General features: G+C 41.6%; 2 protein-coding genes across 4 annotated transcripts; one reads left to right on the top strand and one right to left on the bottom strand.

Moving 5' to 3' along the window:
* Positions 1–2,914: 2,914 nt before the first annotated feature.
* tprg1l (tumor protein p63 regulated 1-like) lies at positions 2,915–6,942 on the top strand. Its single transcript, XM_075476439.1, has 6 exons — positions 2,915–3,298; positions 3,408–3,499; positions 3,903–3,953; positions 4,296–4,421; positions 4,764–4,917; positions 5,463–6,942. Exons 1-6 carry the CDS (start codon positions 3,071–3,073, stop codon positions 5,655–5,657), a joined length of 846 nt encoding a protein of 281 aa, XP_075332554.1. The 5' UTR covers positions 2,915–3,070; the 3' UTR covers positions 5,658–6,942.
* A 72-nt stretch (positions 6,943–7,014) lies between these two features.
* wrap73 (WD repeat containing, antisense to TP73) lies at positions 7,015–21,476 on the bottom strand. 3 transcript variants are annotated; one of them, XM_075476437.1, is made up of 13 exons: positions 21,178–21,476; positions 20,686–20,773; positions 20,430–20,582; positions 19,217–19,333; positions 13,483–13,555; positions 11,773–11,876; positions 10,390–10,476; positions 9,628–9,762; positions 9,440–9,517; positions 9,263–9,365; positions 9,045–9,170; positions 8,682–8,873; positions 7,015–8,064 (listed from the first exon to the last, which is right to left on the bottom strand). In XM_075476437.1, exons 2-13 carry the CDS (start codon positions 20,752–20,754, stop codon positions 7,952–7,954), a joined length of 1,350 nt encoding a protein of 449 aa, XP_075332552.1. In that variant the 5' UTR covers positions 20,755–20,773; positions 21,178–21,476; the 3' UTR covers positions 7,015–7,951. The 3 variants fall into 3 exon arrangements, with proteins under 3 accessions (XP_075332552.1, XP_075332551.1, XP_075332553.1); XM_075476436.1 differs by having other exon boundaries at positions 21,235–21,476; XM_075476438.1 differs by having other exon boundaries at positions 21,295–21,476.
* Positions 21,477–24,354: the final 2,878 nt, after the last annotated feature.

The following is a 24,354-nucleotide window of genomic DNA, read 5'->3' as shown; positions in this document are numbered from 1 at the left end:
TCTGACTCCATAAAAGTCTTTTTTTACGGCTGATGTTAGTTTATCAAAGAGGAAATTTCACAAACTCTTCAACAGTTTTTAACAATCCATGGTTCTTACTATGTGTTTCCACCAGAGGGGACTGATGTGTAGCATTTCAGTCCAGCTGAGTCCAGGTAGATTTCTTTTGGCCAGCGTTAACGCCACATGTCTGAATGTAAAGATGGTTCTTAATGGTGTTTGGACTAAATCAAATCAAATCAAATCAAATTTATTTGTATAGCACATTTCATGTACAAACAGTTCAAAGTGCTTCACATAAAATAAAAGCATTGCAGCAGGGAGTGGAAGAAGCATTAAAAATACATAAAATAATATAAAGAGAAACAAATAAAATCGTTTAAATGAATTTAAAATCAGGCAACAGTCTAGATAAGTTAAAAGATATTTCATGCATAGACACATGAGAAAAGAAATGTTTTTAACCTGGATTTAAAAATGTCTCCATTTGGTGAAAGTTTAATCTCCACTGGCAGTTTGTTCCACTTATTTGCAGCATAACAGCTAAATGCTGCTTCTCCATGTTTAGTCTGGACTCTGGACTGGACCAGCTGACCTGAGTCCTTGGATCTAAGAGCTCTGCTGGGTTTATATTCTCTGAACATATGACAGATGTATTTTGGGCCTAAACCATTCTGGGATTTGTAAACCATCAGCAGGCTTTTAAAATCTATTCTGTGACTGACTGGAAGCCAGAGTAAAGATTTTAAAACTGGTGTGATGTGTTCAGATCTCTTAGTCCGGGTTAAAACTCCAGCAGCAGCGTTCTGGATGAGCTGCAGATGTTTAATGCTCTTTTTGGGACTACTGATGGTAAACAGGTATATTTATTGTTCATTACTAGATAACTCTGCCTCAGGCCCACAGATCATACAGACCTTAAACAAAGAAATAAACAGGAAAGACAGAAATTATAATGGAAAGTTATAAGATTAAAGTCATTTTTGTGTGAAATAACAGGGATCATATGAAGACGGAAAGAGCTTCTTTTTTTTTTTTGATTACGTACAATTATTCTCAAAAACATGAAGCAAAAATTTGACATAAAATGACTGTATCGTTTTGTCTGCTTAGCTACAGATCTGGATTCTCACAGAGTGAAAAGCAACTGACGCTCTCCTTCATCATCCAGCTGTAACATCCCCAGTCCCAAAAAGTTGAGATGGTGGGTTAAATGTAAAGGGAAAATTTCATGAACAAACTTTCTTTTTTGTTTCCACATTTGGACAAATAAAAACATGTGTTCACTGTTCCATTAAAAATATTGGCTCATTTTGAATTTGATGGCTGCAACTTGTATAAAAAAGGTTGGGAGCTGGGTTCAGGGGCAACAAATTAAGTACCAAAGTACTGTGGGGGAAAAAAAACGCCAGAGGAGCATTTTGCAACTAATTAGGTTAATTGACAGCTGGTCAGAAACAAGATTTAGCAAAAAAAAAAAAAAAAGAGCACGTTAGAGAGGCAAAGTCTTTCAAAAGTATACACAGAAAGAGGTTCAGCAGTATGTAAAGAACTGTGTCTACTGTGGAGCAGTTTCAGAACAATGTTCCTCAGCATACAATTGGGAAGACTTTGAATATTCCATCATCAACAGAACACAATCAAAGGTTAGGATTCTGACAATCTGGACACATTTCTGTGAGCAGGGGTCGCGGCATAAAATCAACATAGGATGCCTGTAAATTTGAGCAGGCACAAACAAAAACAGGCACGATTATGTCATGGAAATCACCGCATGGGCTCAGGAACACTTCAAGAAATCTTTCATACAAAGAAGAAGCCATTAATGAGTATAGACCACAAAGGCTGCGGTCTTCTCTAAGCCTGCAGTCTGACAGTGCAGTGCTCTGTTGAGACAATACAGAGGAATGAGATCTCTAAGATGCAATGGAGTTTGGTCATTAGGAGCATTATATTAGAGGAGAAGAATTTGAAATTTTATTCTGCATTTAAAAGTAAGCCAATGAAGAGAGGCTAATTCTCATCAGAACAGGCATTGTAGAATTTTGGATCAGCTGGAGGCTTTTAAGAGACTTTTTGGGACAGCCCAGAGATAAGGAACTACTGCAGTAATTAAAAATGCACAGAGCAATCTTTTAGCATCACTCTGAGAAAGGATGTTTCTAATTGTGGCAACATCACAGAGGTGACAGAGGCAGTTCTTGACACCTGTTTCATATATAGGTCAAAAGAATGATCCTGGTCAAAAATAACTCGGAGGTTTGTTGTGCTGGAAGCCAAAGTACTGACATTTATAGCTAAACAGTATCTTTCTGAGTGCTTAGTTTTGTCTGAATTCAAGGGCACAATCTCCCTGGCTCTTTATGTCTCTAAGACATGTGTTTAGTGGTTTCATCTGGCTTCGTGGATAGGTATAGCTGAGTATATTCTAGCTGAGAATAAGCAATGGAAATGTATGCCAAAATGTGAACAAACAAGCAGGTTTTTCTATAAGTAATCGAGCTATCTTTCGAGAATAGGTGAAATACTTCTAAATTAGCGAAATGACATTTTCTCTCTAGCTTTCATGAAATTTGCTTTTAAGTGCACAGCTGTGAATTAAACCAAGGAGCCGGCCTGAGCTACCACAGTTTTCACAGCTTTGACAACGAAATATAATATAGGTGGCCATTATAAACCAATTCGTTAGGAGTTTACCAAAAGTTTGGAGTTTATGGAAAAATCATAGCCACGTGAGTTTAATCAAATTAAAACCCTAAATAACATTTTTGGCAAGAGCTATGAGGATTGGGTCAGAGCTACAGAGTAAATACACCACTTTTTACAGCACTCTGGGTTGGGTTTGCCCGCTCCAGACACCTGTTCCTACAATCAGCAGGATGAATGTCTCTTTAAGAGGAAGGAAACCAGAAGGGGGAAGTGAAGCAAGAAGGAACTGCTTCCTATTTACCCCCACGACCAAAACATTATTTCTGCGCAATGGGAGAGTCTGCGTCTTCGGAAAGACATATTCCAGTCTAACAGCAGGCTCGCATTCTCAGGAAGCTCGTGGAACATCGTTTCTTCCGCCATGCTTCAGCTGAACGACACGATAGAGCCGGAGAGCCCGGGCGCCGCGGTCCTCCATCCTGACGAAACTGACGAGGGGCTCGAGGTCGCCTTCACGCCGCCGGAGGCCGGCCGAAGCCTGGGACAAGCGGCCGCCGTGGCCTGCTGCCCCCCGTTACAAACGCTAACGCCTTTTCATGTGCACAACCCCACAATGCAAGCCAAAGTGAAGGACTACTTCGTGTTCAGGGTGAGTTGCTTGTGTTGACGTTTAAGAATGAGAATGCCGCAGGCTGTAGGTGGCGCTGGCTTCTCTGCGGTGATGCTGATGATGGGCGGTTGTGTGATGCTGATCTCAGCCAGGTACCATTGAGCAGGCGGTGAGCGACATCCGGACCGTGGCGCTCCCTTCTGAGGACGGGGAGGTGCTCAGCGTGTGGCTGCTGGCAGAGTGAGTATCCCGGCCTGAAACACGAGGACCATCCGCTGCATGCGCCGAAGGGCTGATTTCACTGCCCATTTTTAAAACCCGTCTTAAAACCCACTTTTAGTGCCTGGCTTTTAACCCAGCATGAGACTCTGTTTCTGTTATTGTTTTATTTTTTTAATATCATTATTATTTATTATTGTTTTTTTAATTGTTCATATGTTGTATGCCTTATATTTCGTGTTGTTACTCATGTACAGCACTTTGTTTCACCCACGGCTGTTTTAAAGGGCTTTATAAATAAAGTTGAGTTGAGTTTATTTACAAACACATTAAACACCTCAGCTGAGGGTCTGCTAGCAAGGAAGGGTTTCATATTCTGCTCCGCTGCTCTTTGACATGTCATGTTTCTGTGGCATTTCTACAGAGTTGATCACTGGAACAATGAGGGGGAGAGACTTGTGCTCATAACCGATAAGTGAGTAAGAACGTTTTACACTTTGCAATAAGGGTACAGATGATACTGAAGTGATCCTTAGTTAACTCATGTGTGATGTGGTGCATGAATGGATCCAGGTTATATCATGCCTTCCTGTTTGTCACCTTGAACTATTTCCCACTTCTGAAAACACACAGTGAGCTCATCATGAGTTCCAGGTGAGAAACAGGAACTCGTGATGTGTCTTGCATTATTTAATGTATTCAATCATCGTGGATGAAATGAAGGTGACTGAAGTATGATTTGTACCCTTTTGATAAAGCATCACCGTTTTATTTCACCCGAAGGGACGGAGGAAACTAATGCAGTTGTTGTGCTCAGGTCCCTGCTGGTCTGCAAGTATGACTTCATCAACCTGGTGTGTCAGCAAGTCATCAGGATCTCTCTCAATGCGGTGGACACCATCTCAGTGGGCGAGTTTGAGTTCCCACCCAAATCCCTCAATAAGTATGTCAACGAATGTGTTGCCTGCCAACAGCTAATTATTTTGTTGACGTCATCACTACGGCAGCTCTGGTTTAGTCGTTGCTCAGTTATAAACTCCTCAGATCTTGCATTATTGTTGGTGTTATGCTTAAATCATCTGACTAATAAACAAGTGCAAACAAAACTGTGTACAAGCTGACGTACAAGGTAGTAAATGTACAGAATGATGATATAGAAATATAGTTTTCTGAAAAATATTGAAAATGACACGCGTGGTTCTGCTTGGTGGCAGTGACTTCTTTGGTGAACTTGTACTAACCTCATTCTTGGGGAAATTCCTCTGCTCTTGGACCTTTCTTGCAGACGAGAAGGTTATGGGATTCGTGTCCAGTGGGACAAACGTCCCCGGGCTTCGTTCGCTAACCGCTGGAACCCCTGGTCCACAGACATGCCCTACGCCACCTTCACAGAGCACCCCATGGCCCACGCCGATGAGAAGGTCGCCTCTCTCTGTCAGGTAGAATCGCTTTGACTGCAAATACACTGTAATGATGAGTAAATAGCCCCTTTAGATTATTTCACTTCGGTAAGCATCTTCGATATGTAGGGTAAAAGGGTCATTGGCAGAGCAGTCCTTTCGTGCACTAAAAAGGAACAAAAACAACTCCAGCAGCCCCAGGCCAACTGGAAACAACAGAGTTATTGCTGCCTAAATGGCTTCATTCATCGTCTTGAACAAATATGCTTATTGAGACAACTTACATTTGTTCATTTATGTTGAAAGCTGTGTGTTTATTCCTTATTGGCAAAGGAGCGACCCTATCATGGGCAATTCTCTGGGGCTATTTCCTCATTCACTGCCGCTCGCTTTGCTTCATGCGATGAATGAGGCTCGTTAGGCTGTTAAGTCTCAATTGGATCCGTTATGCAACTTTCAAGAGCGGCCTCAGGAGACTTTATTATGAATACCAGGTCCCAGTTTTACAAAGATACAGACTGTATGTCACTAGAGTGCGTAACGGGCTTTTCCAGTTTCATGTTCTTTTTCTCCCACTTCCCAAGTTGGACAACTTCAGAACCCAGCTGGTGCAGGCAGTGAAGAAAGCCCATAAGGAGTACCCCATCCCCGGTCGGGCTAACGGCGTCCTGATCTTGGAAAGACCCCTGCTCATCGAGACTTATCTGGGCATTATGTCCTTCATCAACAATGAAGCCAAGCTGGGCTACTCAATGACGCGTGGCAAGATCGGCTTCTAAAGTCTATTTTCCGAATAGTCCAGCTCATGTGTCTGTTTCACTGCACTGTCTGAGGGAAGCTACAGTGCAATGTGCGGCTTTGTCTGCGTGTGTGTGTGTAAGTTGAGTCCATGACATGTCCGCACCTCCTTAAGTTGGTGTCGCAGACAAGTGGTGAGCCTGCAGTAGGTAAATGATGGGCAGCACTGTAGGGAATGTCGACTCATTTATTTATTTATTTTTATTTTTGTGCTCTTGAGTTGCTTTTTCGTTAAAGCGCTGCGCACAGATCTGCCACAGACACAGGCCTTATGCAGCATGTGCCCGTGCGACATTAGTTGGGGGCAAAGGAAGAAGGAAAAGAAAAAAAGGCTGCAGCACTTTCAATTTAGGGGCTCGTCAAAACCAACGTGACATTTAGATTTTGGTGGAGAAAACTGAATTTAAGGGTTAAAGTATGTGCTTTGCTTGGATACTTTTCTCCAGCAACAAGAAAAAAAGGGCACAGAGGAGGCGAGCCGTGAAACCGCAACATCAGAGAAAAATATATCGAGCCCCGTCATGTGATATTGTTTGAAATGAATAACTGTATTATTTCCGTTACAGAGCTATAGGGTAGCCTCTTGCAGTGGGCTAGCAGCAAATAGACTGAGCCTAGCAGCCATATCACGGGATGATCGTAATAAACAGTGCAATCGGGAAACTAACAGATGGAATACATCTCTCAGCATCAGTGAAACTTGTTCAGTGGAAAAGTCACGTGTGTGGCACATTTTCTCGTCCACGTGCATATTTATTAGGGAGCTTGCAGAACCGCGCTGGCTACTAGAACATATACGCTCGTGTATGTCGCAGATGTTTAGTGCAAGGCGACTGCAAACCAAGTCTTTTTGTTTTGTTCTTTGTGTTAATTACACATTTGAAATCAGCTGCACCAAGGAGAAAGGGAATATTAGATGGGTTACATGTGCATTAACATGCTTTCTGTCGAATCATTAACCACGCAAAGTATGTATATTGAGAGTAGGATTTAGGTGATTTCTTTCCCCAACTCAAACCCTATAATACATTAATGTCCAACCAAAGGTTACAGACCGCGTTGTCACGCGTGACAACAACTTGTGTCCCACAGCACCTTTTTCCGGTCTTACTTGTGCATGTTCCCTGCACGTTGAGTTTGCATGACGGATGTCTTTTTTTTTTTTTTTCTCGTTTGTTTTTTAACGAATAAGTGCATTTCTAAAAGTGATTATTTAATCTGCACCTGTTTTGATGAAGTGAACTCATAAACGCTTGTAGAAAATGATTTCCTTGCCAGTTCTGGAGTGTCTTATTGAAGGAGGTCAGACTTCTTGTTACAGATGTCTGGAGACATTTATTTTATTTTTTTTAGCACAGCAGCTACAATGACAAGAAAAAAATAAAATGCCTACATGCTTTTGTCGAAGCAGCAGCTCTGGTTGTCGATAGAGAAGCAGTATTTCACCTGAATACATCTCAGGCCTTGTGGTATGCACCGAAAAACACCCCCAAAAGACGAGGCATGCAGGACAGGCCTGTTGGTCAAACACTGAAAAAGTGTATTCATGTATGACATTCCTGCTGCCATGGACTGGGTACGAGTTATTTAAGTTACAGATGGAGTAGCTTTAGCTTTCAGAAATGGGCTTCCACACACACACACACAGATGATGCCTTGTGGCCAGTTACTGTTAGGAGCCACGAGTAGGTTAAAGATATACACAACAAATGCTATTGAAAAAAACATGTTTTTTCATAAAGCAAGTCCCATACCACTGTTTTCTATCAAGATTCTCCTTTATCTCTACCTGTTGTTCAGACTATTTCAGCTAATCTGAGACGCAAATGGTTTTGACTGACTGGAAGGTTTAAACAAACACACCTAACTCTTCACGGGGCATTATTTATCAAAAGGTTTATTTCGAACAATTACACAATCTCATAGAAATACACATGCAAAACGCAAACTCTATAAAATTTGTAAAACATTTGCATTTTCAGTGCCTTTCACTAGTGCTTCAGTAGCTATTTATACATGTAAAAGAAAAAAAGATATTTATCAAAACGAGTTCCTTAGAAGACGTGTCATATCAAGTATTGCCTGCTTAAATCTTGACAAGAAAAAACAAACAAAACAAACAAACAAAATAAACATCCCAGTAACCTGCACTGGGGGCCTGAAAAGCTTCATAAGCACCTACAATCCAGCATAAGAGATATCTAGGAGTGTTCTCGTTGGTCTTCGTCAATGCAAGTGTGTATGGTTTGGAGGGCCTGAACAGTAACCTCATTTTTTATATGCCGTCCTGTTCGGTGTCCATATAGCACAAACAAAGCTGCTCCTTTCCAAGCAGGATCAGAGAGTCTCCACTGCTGTGCCAGTTTAAGGACTGGACTTGAAAACCACCTGGCAGGAGAGAAAGGGGGGGGGGGGGGGGGGGGGACTGTCATGACAATGCACTTACACAAAAACAAAGAGTCATTTTACATCCTAATGACCAGATTATAAGGTGCTGCAGATAACTGTCTGCACCCTGGACTCAAAGTCTTTTTATTGTAGCATCTGCATGGAGTCCACATTAACAGACCACGTTCCCTACATGCATAAAGGGACTGGCATCAACGGAAAGTGGTCTCCCACACATGCACACTGCAAACAGAACCTGACTGGCTTTATTCATGCTCACGCTCGAGATGTAACACCCAAAATAAAAAAAATTTAAAATACAAAAAAACAGGGACTGCTTTTTGACACTTCCCTCGGTGAGACTCCCATCCGTCAGACACAAACACCAGGGATGCTCTTAATATGTTCAAAAATAATTTTGTAGCATGAAATGACGAAAACAAGCAGATAAGTCATAACTGCAACAGATGGTTTGCACCTCACAGAGCTCTGATCTCAGCATCCCAGCACAACTTCAGAAGTAATGCGAAGGCCAGAGTGCAGATGAGAACAATGTAATAGACCTCTGTACTGTAATTATTCGAATGTTCTCCATTCTCAGTGCTCATGCATTCTACCTTCAGCGGGGACTTGAACAGAAACGCAGCCTCCCGGAGACCAGAGATAGAGTTTGCTGTTGCCGGTACACAGAGCCAGTCGGGGGCGTCGGGGGTCCCACTGAAAGCAACGTACGGCCGACGTCTGCTCCAGCACAGCCTCGAGGCTCATCTTCTGCATGTCCCACACCCAGAGAACAGTGGCCATGTTGTCTGGGGCGACAGAAAAAGCACATACATGTTTAAAGCCACTCCGCCTACAAAGCAGACAACAACTAGAAATACTAGAAAATGAACAGATGAGCACATTATACAAGACTAAAAATGTTTTTTAGTAATAATTCTTTTAAAAATCAGCTTTCTGGACTCATCGTGAAGTCTTACCGTTTTTGGTGGCAAGATAGCGACTGTCTGAGCTGAATGCCAAAACGGAGACACCGATCTTGGGGTTGGCTCGGTCTGGGTCTGGTTTCACCACAGGAATTTGGAAAGGTGACGAGAGGATCTCATCTGGAAGAGGCAGCAACGATTTAAACATTCAAAGTGCTACTTTACCTCAGGGATTTTTGTCAAACACCGCTTTAAGAACTGTGTTTACATACATTTGCTCTGAGTGTTGAAGAGGGAGGCGCCCACCGTGATGTTGTGCAGCGACATTTCGTCACTGGCCACAGCTGGCCTTCTTTCCACTTCTTTGTACACAGTCTAGGAACACAGCGAGCAGTAATGAAACTTCACATAATTTGATCACAATGCATTCGAGGCTGAATAATACTCACAGCTTTTGTGTTTTCAATGGTTGCAGGGTGCTCAAATTGGGTGATTTTCTTCCATGTGATATGATTAAGGATGCGCACCTGACATGAGGGTGTGAAATGTTGCAATTTACTTCGCATCATTATTGACAACGGTACACAACAAATCCTTGTCACGATAAGGACGGAATGTTTTAAGAGGTTGTCCATACTTTTTCATCATAGCTGCCAATGGCCAGGAACTGGCTGCTGGGGCTCCAGGACACCGACTTGACACCCAGTGACCACTCGTAGGCACTGTAGGTTGACAGCAACCGGCCATCCAAAGAGTACAGTAACACCTTGAACTGTGGAAAGATACACACGATAAATCGTGATACAGCACATTGTTCCTGTAGCACCAACAAAAGAAACATTAGCTATGTGCTAATCTCGTCAGTTTAACTCTGATTTCTCAAATTTCCCCCAGCATTTGAAATAATGTGGGGAACACAATATACGGCATCCTGCCAAAAGAATCGATTACCTATCAGCTACCTAGTTAGAAGTCCAGAAAATAAGCATGCGAGGCCATGTGTGAAAACAGCAGGCAACCCTCCTGAGGTTTTACAGCAAGCGAGTGATCTGAACTGCTGCTTCCTACCGCTTTCTGTTGACGAGCACGTTGCCTTCGATCACTTGCTGATATCGCGGATACTTTCAAATACAAGTAATATTGATATAAACAGAAAAATAGTCACGGAGGCGCCTCATCAGTCATTTGACATGCTGTAAATAAAGCACTGATTTTAACTGCATACTTTCTGCATGTGTGAACAGCCTGCAGAGAAAGCGCAGACACGGCTCCATGCACATCTTCTGATGATCGGTGCGAGAACAGCTATGTGCGTATCTTACATTAATCCAAGTTATATTATAGATATTCTGTCCTCTGCTGCTGAGTATTTGGTGAGTCTGCAAAGGAGCTGGCTAACCTCCAGACAGCTATCCCACACTGCCAGCACACAGCCGTTGGGAGACCACTCCAATCCTGCCAGGTCTTGTGTCTCAGTTTCAAAATGCTGTGGAAGAGTTAAAGAAGGCTTAAAGAAATTAACGTAATTCATTAAAGGGATATGCCACCCCCAGGCCAAATTAAGTGTATCCCCGCATTCCCGATACATAAATAAGTGTGTGGGAGCGTTTTCCTGGCGACCCAGGCATTGTCCGAATCTCACAGCACTGACCACTGCTTGGTTGCGCGTAATACATACATGCTAGCGTCGCCAGCGTCGCCACTCGAAATATTTCGCCCAACGTGAATTAATTTACTTGATTTACCTTCGAATTACTGTGTGAGTGTTGTACTTTCACATCGAGTGCAAATGACTGTGTAAATCTACACGGAAGGCGCGGTTTGCTCATGTCGGTTTGGGGACTAGTTTCCAGTGCGGAAAATACAGCCGAAGCACACTCCCCGCTACGTCTTTGGGAATCCCCCCCCCGCTTTCCTCAAACAAACCAGCGTGAAGCAGCCAGGGTCGTCGAGTGGCGACGCTGGCGACGCTAGCATGTATGTATTACGCGCAACCAAGCAGTGGTCAGTGCTGTGAGATTCGGACAATGCCTGGGTCGCCAGGAAAACGCTCCCACACACTTATTTATGTATCGGGAATGCGGGGATACACTTAATTTGGCCTGGGGGTGGCATATCCCTTTAAGGTCCCATCTATTTGATATATCATTATATTTATATTTACAGAAGAAAAAAAAACACACACCTTAATTTACATAAATTCTCACAAAATCTACAACAATATTGTCAAGTTGAGAAATAAATCAAATCAAAACTAGTGCTGCTGCAAAGCTTGAATTAAAAAAATGTATGTAAGTTTCCACACATCTACGAACACGTCAGTGTGAAATCTTGAATAAAAGGAGTTCACTCAGAGTATTAATAGTGGGAGTTTATGTGGCAGAAAACCATGCAGAGGTCAAAGTAACGGCAAGTACTCTATTCAAAAAGTTAGATAAAGTTAGAGTACACCGATGAGCCAAACATTACGAGCCCTCACAGATGAAAGGAAGATTGCAAAGTGTTCAAAGTCATGCCATGACCTCCAAATTCCTTAGATAAACAAATCGGATCTTTAGTGGCTCCCAGCTTGCTTCTTAAAGGGGCTAAGAGTGATATTTTCACGCCAGATACCATAAACCAGCATCCTTGATGGGGCTCTGGCCATTTTAGTGGCAATTTGCATTCACCAGCGTACTTCTAAATTTCTTGCATTGTTATCCACCTATTTTCTTTAATATTAAGGCATGTGAACTGCTATCAAACTGAAGCTGAATGTGAAAAACGGAGGTGTCCTACTTACCCGGAGTAAATGCCAGTCATCACACACGAATATGCTGACATAGTCTTTGCACTCACGGCGTTCAGCCAAGGCCATGTAGCCCCCGTCTCTGCTGAAGTCAATACCTGTGTGCGAAAGAGAAAGCCCCGATTATGCAGAAAAAACACACGTTACAGTAGCTTGTCCAAAACCCATCAATTATGAGCCAATTTTATGAGAGAGAAAGCTGAATTCTTCTACAGAGACACCCGTGTGGTTCGTGTTTGGCTGAACTGTCGACAATGAAAACTAGAGTTCCTCTTGTGATGAGATGACCACCGCTATTCATTTTGATATTTAGACACGTGCAAATGTTTCCGCCGGCATCTTTAACAACTGGCCTATCACATGTTCTCTGTGACACAGTTTTGGTCAATCCTCTACAAGCTCTCGTACCACACCAGGAGCACTTAACTGTGCCAGTAACACTTATTATATCATACTAGGATTGAAAAGTCTATGGTAGCTTATTACAGGGTTACTCAACAATCCGTGGGGTCATGTAAAACTTGTGTTTTTCAGCTGATGCTGGAAGCTCTCTAACCAGTTGACTTCCTTCTTGTGCCACCTGTTTTGTTGACTTAGTAAGGTCATATATGATCAGGACTGTGCAGGGGGTGTCGTGTTGAAAATGGGGCAGATTGGCTACCCTGTGTCTGCGTCTCACTTCCTGACGGGCTCACCTGCTCTATTTGACATTGCAGAGCATCTGGTGGTATCACATGCATTGTTTGAGTAGCCACGATTGGTTCCAGCAGACATATCACAAGCAGAATGAGACACATTTACCCTCCGTGGAATCCACGGGTCACAAGGTGAACACGGTACAGGGGAACTGTCACAGTTGGCAATAAAATGATTATAGATCTTTGTTATGGCTAAAAAATGTGTCAGGAGGCACAGCCAGAACCTTGAACGTTGTCACATTATCAAATTAGAATATCTGACCCCAACTGAAAAACTCAAACCTCTTCAGGTTATAGCATGTAATCACAAGTATGGTAAATATCTTTCATTGACAATGTGAATGTAACAGCTATATTCAACTGAAAAATGAAGTATGTTTAAGTGGCTCGTGTTCCTGTCACTGCTCACAGTCATAGTATGGTCCTTAAAAGGTAAACCAGGTAATGCATTTTTTGTTTTCAATTAAATAAACACCCAAAAATCAATTTTTCCCTCGAGGAAATATAAACCTAATAAAAAGCTCTTCCGTTTTGATCCTGTTTAAGTCCCGGCTTAAAATAAAACGAGTCGGTTATCTACATTAATAACCGAACACATAACCTCATAGTGCGCCGTGTATTCCATCCAACCTAATTATCGGATTTTTTTGGCACCGTTAAGTCTGCAGTATGCAACTATCATGGCTGTATTATTTTTATGACAGCTCTGAAGCTACGTGGATTGCAGAAGGGCATAGTATTGCATGTGGAAAATGGGGAGAGTCAGAGACAATCATATTTCCACAAGTTGCTGACAGGCCTGTTATGAAGAGCATGCCCCATTTACTGAAGAGGGGCACAGCTGTCAGCAGAGGGTACCATAGTTTGGCAACGTATCCTGGCTTGTGCCATAAGGTAAAGAACAGCTTGTGATTGATGGGGCATGCCAAGGCACTCAGCTGACCATGTCCTCAGGTACTCTGGTAGTACATAACATATGCACTCATAACATCATTCTCATACTCACCTTTCTGACAGGCTTTGGGATACTTGATGTAAGACACAGCTTTGGTGCACAGGGACCAGACCGTAACTCTCAGCTGTCACAACAACAGAGGAAAGAAGGGAACAAAACAAAAACAAAAAAAACCCAGTAAAATATTTGATCAATTATTAACATGATGGCAGACAGGCTAAAATACTAAAAATAAATGCATCCCTCTGATTAAAATATTATATGGGATGCTACCACTCAATTAAGTAATATATACGTTGTATATGCATAAAGGTTGTTAACAGAAAAACCCTTAATAAGATGTTAATCAAACAGGACACTGGCCTAACCGAGGCCTCGTGAACTGCTCATGTGAACCTCAAGATCAGCTATGGAGAGAAAACAACACCTCAGCATGGCAAGAACATAGAATAAATGTGTTTTGTTGCCAAGACGTTACACATGGTTGCTACAAAGTGCGACATATTAACAGCAAGGATAGCTATCTGACCAGGATGTTGGCGTGACCAAGAAACCACGTGCGCTAATGCTCAGTTTTGACAGCGGTCACTCGAAGACGCAGTTCAGCAGGTGGGATATTTTCTTTCATGAAAAAGAAGCACCTGAGGCGGTCCTGAGGACACTGGTATAAATCTGCAGTTTCCTACACTGCGCAGCTTTCAGGGTGCCAATTTGTCCTTCGCAGAAACAGACTTAGACTGACGACAGAGAAACAAAACACTGAAAAACAGAATTCCAAAAAAAATGTACCACATATCTAATTATCAAAGATATGCGTTTCCTTTGCCATCTCTGTCAATCAACACCAATGTGTGTATTGCTGGTAAGTTCACTGAAGTCACTACAGTAACACAAGCTGCGAGCTTTCCCAGTCAAACCACCGGATGAAGTAAAAGTGTTGGATACAACACTACTGAGCCGTGTCAAACTCCCGATAGCAGTGTTTGTGGGAATCTCTCCGTGTCTGATGATGCACTAAGGGGGAACTGAATGTCAAGCTCAAAGATGGCTCCATGAGTTTTAGTGCGCTTCCTTATGCTTGTGGACAGTTTTCTGGGTCTGTTTCTCCCACTGGCATTTTCTCCGTGCGTTAACAATGCCCGATGTGAAAAACACTGTCTATAAAGAGAGCAACTATTCATCAACTGTGTAAAATAGCTTGAAAAAAAAAGTTGAGAATGAATATTTTCCATTTTCTAGGAACTGCAACTGAGCTGCTTCTTTTGTTTCACATTTACAGAATTCCCCGTCAGTCGCAGTCAAAAGTATTTATGAAAATAATGAATTTGAGTTCATTTACAGAGGAAAACAAATGACAGCTAAGCCGAGAGAAATAAATCAAAGGGTGAAGAAAGGAAAAAAAAAAAAGGAAAAAAAAGTGAATTGCTGTTTTCAGTATCGCACTGTACATATACCCAAGGCTTTAGTCTCGGCACACACCATCACAGTCATTCCATTTCCAAATACAAACATTGTGCATTCTCGTGAGAATCAAAATTAGAGGAGAGAAGAAAATGTTTAATCTCTTTTTAAAGCCAGATTTATAAGGAAAAAATACCAACACGAGCAGGCTTTCATCAAAGCATCCAGACAGACATTTGAACTGGGCAAAGTCTGTTACCTAACTGGGCTAAAGTGCCGACCCTTCCGCTGGGTCAAGACAGCCAGCTGTGTTGGCCCTATAATAACACCTCACTGCACACTTTCTGGATTTCCCCTCTGACAAGGTGCCATGACAACCAGTGACAACACCGCTCAAACACAAACACGCTTACACTTCTTAGATGCTTTGAACCCCGCCACACAGGGGATGCAGAGACATCAAGACCGGAATGGAGTGTAACTCTAAACTGGCTAAAGGAAGGGTATCATCAGGAAAATAGATGGAAGATGCTTTTCCTTGTGGGTGGTACGCAGTGAGATCCTCAGATGGCAAAACTACCGTGGAGATGTTGCATTTTAAACAAAGGGGAGCAGCAGTTTAAAAATGAGAGTTTGGGACCTGTGTGGTGTAAAGTTCCATTTCTACAGAAAGAAATCTACATAGCTGATGTTTATGTTTCCATACTGTTGTGATTACAACAAACACAAGTACTAAACCGTGAGAGACGCTTCCGTAGGGGAGCTCAACCTTTCACCCGGCGGTGTAGGTTTGACGGTTTTCTACAAAACGAGCAATGCCCGATAAATTAAATGGCTTCAAACTTCCCTCGCCGTGTGTTAACAAGATCATTTTAAGATACTGCCAAACACAACAACTGGTGCCCATTTCTATCACTACATCCATTTAGTATCGATTAACGAGTATTCATTTCCAGAGCAGAAATAGGGAACATTCCCAACTGGACAACTTGTAGGCAACATGATACACTGTAATAAGTTGTAGATGAAAGTTACTGACAGAAACCTGGAATAAAACTTATCCAACAGCCTGTTTTATTGCACACCTATCCAAATGCGACAGAATGGGCAAGTGCACTTGATGCCGTATAGGCCTATCTGTCAGCAGAGGATTAGACTGTTGGCATTCCACATAGGGAGCTATCGCAAACCGATATAGCCCAATTCTCCTGTTACAGTCCCATGATTCTACTAAGGACCTGGAGCCTCTTTCAGTCCACAAAGGGTACGGGTGAGCTATTGTCCCATGTTGCAGTGCTTCAGCTGCTCACACTTCCCGCTTACAGTAGCAATACTGCCAACAATGCTACACGTTTGCAAAGCTTCAGCTGCACCAGCCAGGAATGCTACTGCTAATCTGATCCCAACAATGTAAAAACCATTAAAGAAGTCAACCTCAGCAAGGTCCTTGGCTGGAGTTTTTCCACCCTCGGTTCGTCGCCCCTCAGTTGGTAAAGAAGGATTAGCATGTATGTGCGAGTGGCATTTTGTGAGGTCTTCAAATAAATGATCGGAATTCAAGTGGGAGCTGACTTGCATAAAGTCTCACTATACATAGGCTCGGTTTGAGCGATGCCACTTTCTATTAAATCTATCATATGGCGCCGTCCTGTACTTTACAACAGCTGTTTTATAACTCCTGCAAAAAACCCGGTAGCTGAAACCAACGTACCCCGAAGCCTCGAAGAAGCGATATTTCACAACATTTCTGGCAGGCTGGGGTGACGGCTCTCACTTAATAGTCTGTCCAGAGCTTCCCCAAAGAGCTCAGTTAGCACTACACGCCAATTCTCCTTTTTCTTACCTCAGTTGTGAGGTGATAGATTATTGTGTTTAAAAAAACAAACAAAAAAAAAAAACAGAAGACAGAGATGTTCTGGTTGGAGTTTTATAAGTAAGAGACAAAGGCAGCTAGACACACGTACGCTGCCAGCTAAGCAGATTTACGGGCAAATAGACAGACAGACAAACACTTACACAGAGGCATGATCCACACCACAGGCAGCTGTCCCTAAACAAGTTAATATAGCAGGCTGTTTATGAGTCGGGCTGAAACTTAAGCCTGACACGAACACCCGCCTGGCACTGCCTTAATGAAATCTTGGGCTGGGGTGAAGGCAAGTTCAGTGGACTCCTTGGTAATATTTTAACAAGTGACAGTTTTTTCTTATTACAATGGTTTTGCAAGTAATTACTGTTGGGTCTGAAAGGCACACCAGCGCTGAGAGCACCACGTCTGTGTGACTACACCACGTGTATGCCATTGAGTGTGAAATGTGTTGGCATTTTTAAAGCGCCTTGCATCGAGTTTAAGGAGAAGAGTAGCATAAAACCCTTCAAATGTGATCCAGTTCAAAAGAATCGCAGAGGAGAACGTGTTTAATAAACGAAGCCAAGTGTGAAACAGAATTATAGAAATAAGCTGCAGCAGCAACTAGAAGCAGCGGAAGCTGTATCATTGCAACTTTGGCTGCATCACGTCTTGTTTTTTGGTTGCAACCATAAATATTAGCCGTACTTTTTGCTGATTAACTTGTCTTGTGTAAACATAAATGGCAGCTGAAAGTTCAAAGAGTTTATGGAGTGAAGGGATAGTTGTGATCACGAGTCAGGCATATGTTCAAACATACCGGGACTGCAAGCAAAGCCACACCCGGGCGGTGTAACATCTAAGCTGCGCTGTCACATGGAGATGCCATCTCTCTGAAGGAAAGGGCATTTTCCTCAGCCAATTCCTTTTTTCTTTTCCTTCTTGGAAGATGCAAACAGACACAAAGCAGTCATGCCCCAGACGTTTGCCCTCCGTGCACCCTTCTCCAGACCAGACACAGTTAGCTGTTGGACCACAGCACCTGTCAACTGAGTCCTGGAGTTATGCATTTTATCCTACAAAAGGCATTCAAACTGTAAAATGTACCAAAAAATGTAATTTGTTCAGCATGGGGTTGTAGTTTGAGAAGCTCTTTGGAAGGGATGGGGACAAAACCTGAATATATTTTTAAAAATGTTTTTAAAAACACTGAAACGTAAGAACTCGAGCCCTTCGACTCCATTAAGTCTGTTAAATAAGTAAGTATCAAAAAAGTTTCAGCAGGTGAGGGCCGATATGAGTATGAATACTTTCTTTTTTTTTTTTAAATCAAATATCTGCACGTTCCTCAAAAATCTAGAACCTGGGCTTATAATACACTGATTCACGATGAACACCGAGAACCACACATGGCACCACACATTTATCTTGGATAAAAACTGCTTCACATTCAGAGAGTTCAGACCCCGAGCAAAGAGCATTGATGATAATCTCCTTCAGAGAGCCGCGCATTTCTTCATGCGATTTTCTCACCCCGAATCGCATCATCATCTAAAACGGTCGACGCAAAAAACACAACAAGGGAGGAAAAGAAAAACAAGACTGCAACTAGCTGCAAATGTGCAACATTATTTAGTGGGAAGTAAGATTAGATGTCCAAAAAAAGATTTTACATTTAATGTGATTTTAAATGTAAAATCACGGTTCGGTTAAATATCTCACCATCTGCGTCCTCATTTCCCACTCGATCAGATATGTTTGTATGCAGGGTCACAAGTTGTTTTTTTTAATTCAAATTCTAATCGTCTGTAATCACAAAAATTGAGCACTCCTGTTTGATGTGAGCACATAAGTTCAAGTTTAAATTTCCCATTGAATGCCACGGCTTCATTTTCCTCCGTGGAGTTGTATTTCCCAGTGAGGAAACATCGAGATGATAAACTGCTTTTCATCTTTTGCGTGCTTCCAAGAAGTGACCTCGAGTTTATGTCGCTGCCCTTAAACTGCGTGACCATTTTATTCAGACACCGTAGATTTATCACTTTACCAGGCAGCTAAATCAGGACAATGAAATCACTTCTTCTCTATATTCTATGGACTTTTTTTTTTTTACTTGTTACTTTACCAAACCTTTATATCTTTCTTTTAAAGGAGTATTTTTAATCTTTTTTTTTTTTCTCCACAGTTAAGTTCACTATTGTTCTATATTTATTGGAAGGATAACATCATCAAACAGACCCAGTAAAATAACAGCCCTACATCGGCAGGGCACATAGACATTGCGCCCATGCCTAAGAGGTACTTGAGACGCATGTATGACAGGACGCTAACAGGAGGGGAGGAATGAAATCAGGCTGAATACATGCAGCAGGTGGGGGGCTGCAGAGGCAGTCAAGAAAGGCTCTGGTGTCTGGCTATTTTCAGGTTCCCCTTCCTTACGGGCCAGCAACAGTTGAAACCAGACAAGCATATGTATAAAAACACTTCTATGTGCATGAATGCATGCACACATGCACAAACCAACTTCGCACTTACATGAAACTCAGTGGTGTTGAGAACGTGACGTCCGTCTGGACTCCAGCGTGAGGAGACTAGTCCTATCGAGCCCTCATCAATCTTACAGTGCCAGTCCGGCTGTTCTAGAGACCACACCTGAAGAAGAAGAAAAAGAAGAAGAAGAAGAAGAAGAAGAAGGGGGGGGACAGGCCAGAGAGTGACAGAAGGACAGTAATCAGCCACCGTCAATGACATCTGTCACACGCATCCACAATCTCCCTTGATTTGATTTACAGCATTAAGAAACACAGGAACAAGAAACCATGAAAGACTGGCACTGGATACCAATACAAAGGTAAGGCATTCACACTATGATGAGCGTCAAACTAATCCTAAAAAGCTGAGAAACCTGATACAACTGAAGTAACAGTGAATTTCAGAAGTTCCGTCTGTTCCTTAAGATCTTAGTTTAAAAAAAAATATATATATATATATATATATATATATATATATATATATATATATATATATATATATATATTAAACTGTTTCAAAACCCCCAAGTCTGCAGTGAACAATAGGCGTGAAGGGCACTAAAAGATTACAGTCCTCACGTGGTATGTCATAAGTATTCAGGTATTGATGTAATGAGAATAAATTACAACTGTTAAAAAAGCTTATTTACCACCGTCAGTGTGTTCAGTTTCTTTTGGAACACCGGCCTGGCCTGGTGTCAAATTTCTGCTGTTTATCCTTTGTAATCCAGTGCAGTTGAAGTGTTTAAACAAAGCAATAATAACATAAAATCCCCATACAGTCCATAGAGGCTTTTTTTTGTACACTAAATAACCATCTACTAAAATTTCATAACTGGAACAGTTACTACATGTCGGAGAGAGGTTCTCCTTCACGTAGAATAGCCTGGGGAAAACACCTTTGTATTTAGAATAAGAACTTAACCAAAAGAGGCAAACGTGACTTCAAACAGGGCCTGTCTGAGTTGAGCAATTTTAAGTTGGAAAGTTCTGAAGTCTGATTAAATAAAACTGAATCCCGAACAACTAAATATGCAAAAAAATAGAAGAAAGAAAAATCCATACCCCACCTCAACAGTCAGAAATACTCATGTTCTTAGAAGAAAGGCACCAAAAAAAAAGAATGTTCTGTTGTTGGAGGAACAACCAATCACTCCGAGCATCGTTAACAGCATGGCATTTTAAATCTGTGTTTACAGTAGAGCTTATGAGCCAACCTGCACCAGTCCTCTCTTGTACATTGCACAGAGAATAAAGAGAGAGTCAGAGGACCAGTCCATGTGGGAGATTTGATCCAGGCAGGTGTAGAGCTGCAGGATTTGCAAGGTGCTCACATCTCGCACCACCAGTCGGTACTGCACACAGGTGGCCTGTAGTAATACAGCCGAAGGAACAAAAATAAATTGTTGATGCTTCTGCTCCATTTCACTGAGATTATCATGCAACCACAAACCTTACCACTCTAATACTTACCAAATACGTTCCATCTGGGGAAACTTTGCAAAGTTGGTTGGACTGCTTGAAGACCTCAGAAAAATTCATCTTACAGCCACAACTGATCCTGTTCAGGAAAATGTGGACTTCTCGTTACATCTTAAAACAATAGTCGAATAAGTTGTTCACATATCCAACAGGACGAATTCATGGTTGCAGTTTCCAAATACCACGTTACCGCAAGAGGGAGACATTAGTCCAACAAATAAATATGTTTCGCACAAGGGATATTGAATACAGAGACACACACATACATACATACACAAGACCGTTTTCCACTCAAAGTAAACAGAATCATTGCAAAGAACACTAGAATAAAATTGATTAACTCTGCTTCGGGACACAGCGTCAAAAACAATAAGAAGCTAAAAGGTAACTAACTTATGTTAGCTTGGCTAGATGCCTCGGGAACAACATGAAACTATAAAACAAGCGAACCTCGTCTAAGTAGCGTGTTTTAATTATTTTTACCAAAATATTTCACCAGTAGAAAGGGTGAGTTTAAACCTGCACCGAAACCGTAGTCACCTGTTATACTAGTGACTGAGCTTGTTCACCGCTAGCATGTAGCAGGTAATCTTAGCTAACCGTCAAAATCTTTCGTCTTTGGCAACTCTTCCTTCTAACACCAAGTGCCGAGCTTCTGTCGATTGAACGAGAGATGGATAACATTCCACAAATGACTCAGAAAAGTTTTTTCCTCCGCATGATTGCCTTGGAATCACACAACGTTGATCCAACTGTTGCTGGTTTGTATGAACGTAAAACGACGCACTAATCCTGTCCAATCAGCATCAACCTGTGGCGGATTGCCTTCTGGGAAACGTTGTTCATTATTGAATTTTCGTACGTTTCCTGCGTTGTCAATGTGTGTGTGCGTTTCAAGTTAGAACAAACCTATTAGGCAACATTTATTTTCCCCTGATAGACTAATTACTTTGCTGTAATTACACTTTGCTGTTGTATTAATTTGGGATATGTTTAATATTTGGATCATAAGCTAAACTCATACCACAAACCCCCTTATGATGTGTGTTTATTTGATCCTAAATAGTTTATAACCTAGCGAGTTTTTTTTAAGTATTTTTTAAAAACATTCACACAAAATTGTCTTGTGTTCTGAGTAGGAAACGACTTAATTAGTTTTCCAAGCTGAAAAGCTTTCCCGCTTGTGTGCGGCCAAACCGCGCTACCGCCTCTACGCTCCTCTAAAAAAAAAGAAAAACCGTTTCACCTCCTCCTCTGTTTCCTTCAGCAAACATCACACTTCTCCGAGGAGCATGCAAATCAGTTTTCCTCCTGTTTCCGGTTAATATTGCTTCTCCGAAAGAGTCAATCATCTCCAGCCACTGTTATCAAACCTCAATTCGCTCGATTTTTTTTTTAAAAAGTCCTATTTTTTTCTTTTTTTTTCCCCATGTTCCTATTTTTTATGGAGGGTCACTTTCTTGGCATGTTCGATAAACAGACAGGTGCTCGACGCAACATTATTCCTGGGTGTTTGGACTGGAATGAGAATAACCTTCAGGTAGGCCTGTTTATGTGTAATGATCTATATATTTTAATAATAGTAATAGTTGTAATTCAGCTTTTGACAATAGAGGCACAACGTGTTTTTCAGTCAACTTCCATTTTTTTGTTCTTTAAAAACGTAAAACAAAAAACAAAGCAAGAATAGCCAAAATTTTTAAAACGGGATATTTTAAAGAAACCCAACCTAGTCTGAAGGGGGGAGACCTCAAAATGTTTTTATTTAAAGGGAAATTATTATTTTTATTGTGCATTGGGTTGATGATTTGATAATGGTGTTTTATTACTGTAATATAGACTTAAAATGAAAGAACCAGGCTTTTTTTTTTTTTTTTTTTACATAAAAACGTGAATATATCACAAATCTTGCCCATTTGCGCAAAGGACTGTATGTTTTTTTTCTCTTATCACTATGAGCACGGGTCTGTTTGAGGTGAAAAAAAACCAAAAAGCTGTTGATCATTTTAAAATGCAGATATCAGGAAGGCTTTTATTAAAACTAACATATTCGTAATGTTTATTTATTTTTTTCATTTACACTATCATCTTTTATTGCCTTTGTTCCATATATTTGATCCGTTGTGGAGATTTCAGGCAGCCTGAACCTTGAGCCAAATTCGAAGGTTAGAGCAGCACCGACAACATTTCCAATTCTCATAAGAGATATTTCATTGGGGCCTGAAGAGGATAAAGATTTCTTTTTAAATTAATTTCTTCTCATTTGGGACTGTGTTTCGTGCATAAAATGGCCCATGGGAAGGCAGTGTGCGTGTATGTGTGTTGTCATGGGTGCTGTAACCCGGGACTGGAAACGCTAAATAGAGACAGGTGAGTACTGCAGAGACACAAAGTGAAAAGTAAAAAGATGGTGTGGCATTTATGCAAAGATCCAGCAGAGGCCGTGTTTTCTAAAAACAACATAGTCGCGTATTTGCGTGAAATTCGATTAGTTTTTCGAAATACTGTTCCAAGCCAGTTGACGTTTGTTTTCAATTGTTCAACTCTAGGCATTTGCTTGAGATCAAATAACCAATTTTACTCGGAACTAACAGATCAATCGAAGACCTGTCTGTTTGTTTTCATCGTGGTATTTGACACTGTATGATTTCATGACTTATTACACAGTCACGTGGATTATCATTTTCCTCGAGTGCCTAAAAGTGGCCTGTCGATATCATCTATTCCTACAAAAGAAAAGCAAACGTTTGGAAACAATCATTGCACACCAGTAACATGTAAGCCTGCAGATAATGCGAGTTCTGAGGCCAATCTGTTCCCACTTAGCTCTTCCTGCCCCCCTCCTCCTGCGCTAAACCTGAGCGCTGATCTGGGATCTGAGCTGGTTTCTGCGGCGGCAGATACTTGGAGAACAGCGGGAACAGAGGGCTGTGCGTGCTGCCGGGCACTTCGACGTGGTTGTCCAACCTTGTTTTATGTCATAGATGCACACTGAATAATGTGGCAATGAAATAAACGTTTGCTTAAATTAATGGTAAAAAAAAGAGCACAGTTTAAAGGACAGAAGGAAAACAGCCCATGTTCAGCAGTCATGACATCACATAGATGTTTACAAGGGTGCATATCTTCAATCGATTAGTACAGACCAAAGTGAAAAGACTGCTGCTGTGTATATAGATAAGCTTACAGCCAGATGGAATTGGCCAATACATTTCGCAAATTCGTCGAATTTGTATAATAATTAAGATTATTTGCACTTATATATTTGTTGCGGCGTGCATCTTCCAAGCCATGCACCTTTGCCACAGTTTTTCTTGCGCAGTCCTGCAGAGAGGGGTTACTAAGGAGATGTGACGCTTTGCTTTGCTGAGGTGCACAACTGTGCATATGGGCTTCTAAACCTTTTCGCGAATGAATATTCCCGACAGAAAGTGTGCGATCATCAGCAGAACAAACTGGAGTCAAAATGGAACCCCAAGAAGTCCCTTTGCCAGCTTTCGCGGTAGGCCTAATATTATATGTTTGAGTCTCTGCTTAAGTATGTTACAGACACGGATCTGTTTGTAATAACTAATAACTGCTAAAATGGGCACGCATAAAGACAAGTAAGGAAAGCGAGGAAGGTGGTTGAGTCCAAATCTCCTCTACTCCGGGACACAG

Source organism: Odontesthes bonariensis, chromosome 10 (assembly GCF_027942865.1).
Source record: "Odontesthes bonariensis isolate fOdoBon6 chromosome 10, fOdoBon6.hap1, whole genome shotgun sequence".
NCBI lineage: Eukaryota > Metazoa > Chordata > Actinopteri > Atheriniformes > Atherinopsidae > Odontesthes > Odontesthes bonariensis.
Note: the sequence above shows the minus strand (reverse complement) of the source record. Positions and strands in the feature narration are given on the sequence as shown.